The sequence below is a fragment of the Plasmodium gallinaceum genome (assembly GCF_900005855.1).
Source record: "Plasmodium gallinaceum strain 8A genome assembly, contig: PGAL8A_v1_42, whole genome shotgun sequence".
Classification (NCBI taxonomy): Eukaryota; Apicomplexa; class Aconoidasida; order Haemosporida; family Plasmodiidae; genus Plasmodium; species Plasmodium gallinaceum.
In genome coordinates this window covers 442,925-445,348 of record NW_021628349.1, presented here as the reverse complement: position 1 = coordinate 445,348, position 2,424 = coordinate 442,925, and the positions used below count along the sequence as shown (strand labels likewise).

Below are 2,424 nucleotides of genomic sequence, written 5' to 3'. Positions count from 1 at the left end.
TATTTTTTTTTTATCATTTTAATCAAATTTAAAAAAAAAAAAAAAAAAAAAAGGAGACATAATAGCTTATAAATTTAAAATTTCATTTTATTTTATTTTTTTGTATTTTTTTATTTTATTATGCTAATATATTATCACTGTCAACTTACGTTTTTTATTTTTTTTATTTTTACTTTATTAATTTTTTATCCGTTTATCCTATATTTTTTTTTTTTTGTATATTTATTTATCATACTCATTTGTGACTTTTCATTTTTACTTATTTTATTTTTTTTTTCTTTAAATATTCTAATATTCTTACTTAATTAATTTTTAATAATATATCTATAGTATATTTTTTTAAAACAAATTTTTTTTTTAATAAAGTTTATTAGAAGTAAAAAAAAGAAAATTAAAATAATATAAATATACATATATATTAAGAAATATAATGAAATAAATTGTGAGAATAAACAAATAGAACAATTTTTATGAAAAATTATATTAATAATGTACATTCTTTTTAAATTATCTAAATATAAAAGAATATAATATAAAAACAATCAAATGAATATATTAGAAATAAAAAAAAAGTATATAAAAATATTATTAATTCTATTAATATAATCATTTTTTTTTTTTTTTTTTTTTTTTTTTTTTTAAATAACTTTAATTTTCTATCTGAACATAAGCATACTCTTGTACATACCTATTGATTTTTGATTTTTTTTTTTTTAAATTTATATCATTTATATCATACATATCGCAATTATTTTCACATGTATATATAGCAATAATGGAAAATTTTGAGTTTAATGTGATATTTTTATTAAATGATATATTTTTTTTAATTTTTAAATAGTTTATAATAGTTGATAAAACTTGAAATTCAAAAATCATTCTTCCTCCACACACATGGCAATTTGGTATTTTGTTTTTATTTGTATTGAAATGTTTAATTTTTCCTACTTCTTCACAAAAATTATTTTGATTATAATTGTAATTGTCGCATGATGAATAAAGAGGTGTTCCATTATAAGAATATCTAATAATTTGCTTTGGAAACCTTTGAATTTTTTTTATATAATTTTTGAAAACGTGATCAATTTTTCTTTGATTCTCCATGTCTTTTTGAATATCTTCAAATGCTTTCATTTCACTTATATCTAAATCATTATCGTCTTTATTTTCTATATTTTTAATATCGTCGTCATTCATATATTTTTTATTATCATTTATTAAACTATCGTCCTTATCATTTTCGTTAATGTTTTTATTTTTTTCATTTTCATTATTATTTTCTTTATATAAATCTTTATAATTTTCATTTATATATGTTTCTTCATATTCTTCAGAAAAACTTTCGTTACCTGTACTACTACTTTCACAATCATCTTCATCACTAATATATATTTTTTTTTCTTTAAATATTACATGATTTTTTAATTCACAAAATTTATGTTTTTTTGTGTTTATACTTGGTATGCCACATATGTTACAACAAAAATAATATTCTAATTTTTTATTAAAAGTATTATTAGAATTTTCATATAAATTTATATAATCACTAGAAATTTCCTTATTTTCATTACATTTATTTGATTTATTTGATTTATTTGATTCATCTAATTTACATACTTCTATTGATTCTATTGATTCATTTGAAGAATTTGATTCATCTGATTCATCTAATTTACATACTTCTATTGATTCATTTAATTCATTTGAAGAATTAGATTCATTATCTGTATGATTAATATTTTCTAAATAATAATTATAAAATAAATTACTTCTTGGTAATTGTGTTCTAAAACATTTAACTTGATCACCACAATTTAAACAAACAAATAAATATAAACATCTATGAAAACATTTACTTATATTATCAAGTGGTGCATATATTTGTAATAAAAAACTCATTAATTTACTACATAAAGTACAATGAAAAGATTTTTCATTTGGTAAATTTATTCTATCTAACCAAAATGGTTTTCCACCTATTTTTGATATAAATTTCTTATTTATTTTATTTTTTTCTTTCAATTCATTTTTTTTATTTTTTTCATCTAAATAACCTAATAAAACGTGAACCATATTTGTAAAAAAAAAAAAAAAAAATTACATAAAAAACCTAATTAAAATAATAAAGTTATATAACTGAAAGAATCATAATTTAATCAAAAGTAGAATAAATTATAAAAAAAAAAAAAAACAAAAACAAAAACAATAAAATCCTAAAAATTATTTTAATTTGTTTCTAAAAATATGATATTAATTTTTTTAAGAATACATATCAATAATAATATTAAAAATTGTTTCTTTATTTTTAATATATATATCATTAAAAAAAAATCTTAATGATTTTTCTTTTATTTTTTTTTTCATATTATGATTCTACATTTGTAGTTAATATAAAATGACAAAAAATAAAAAAAAAAAAAAAAA

The 2,424-nt window shown here is 15.9% G+C and overlaps 1 protein-coding gene across 1 annotated transcript; it reads right to left on the bottom strand.

Annotated features, from left to right (window-relative positions):
* Nucleotides 1–648: 648 nt before the first annotated feature.
* Nucleotides 649–2,073, bottom strand: PGAL8A_00063300 (conserved Plasmodium protein, unknown function; the record flags this gene model as incomplete). Its single annotated transcript, XM_028674661.1, has 1 exon — nucleotides 649–2,073. One exon carries the CDS (start codon nucleotides 2,071–2,073, stop codon nucleotides 649–651), a length of 1,425 nt encoding a protein of 474 aa, XP_028530991.1.
* Nucleotides 2,074–2,424: the final 351 nt, after the last annotated feature.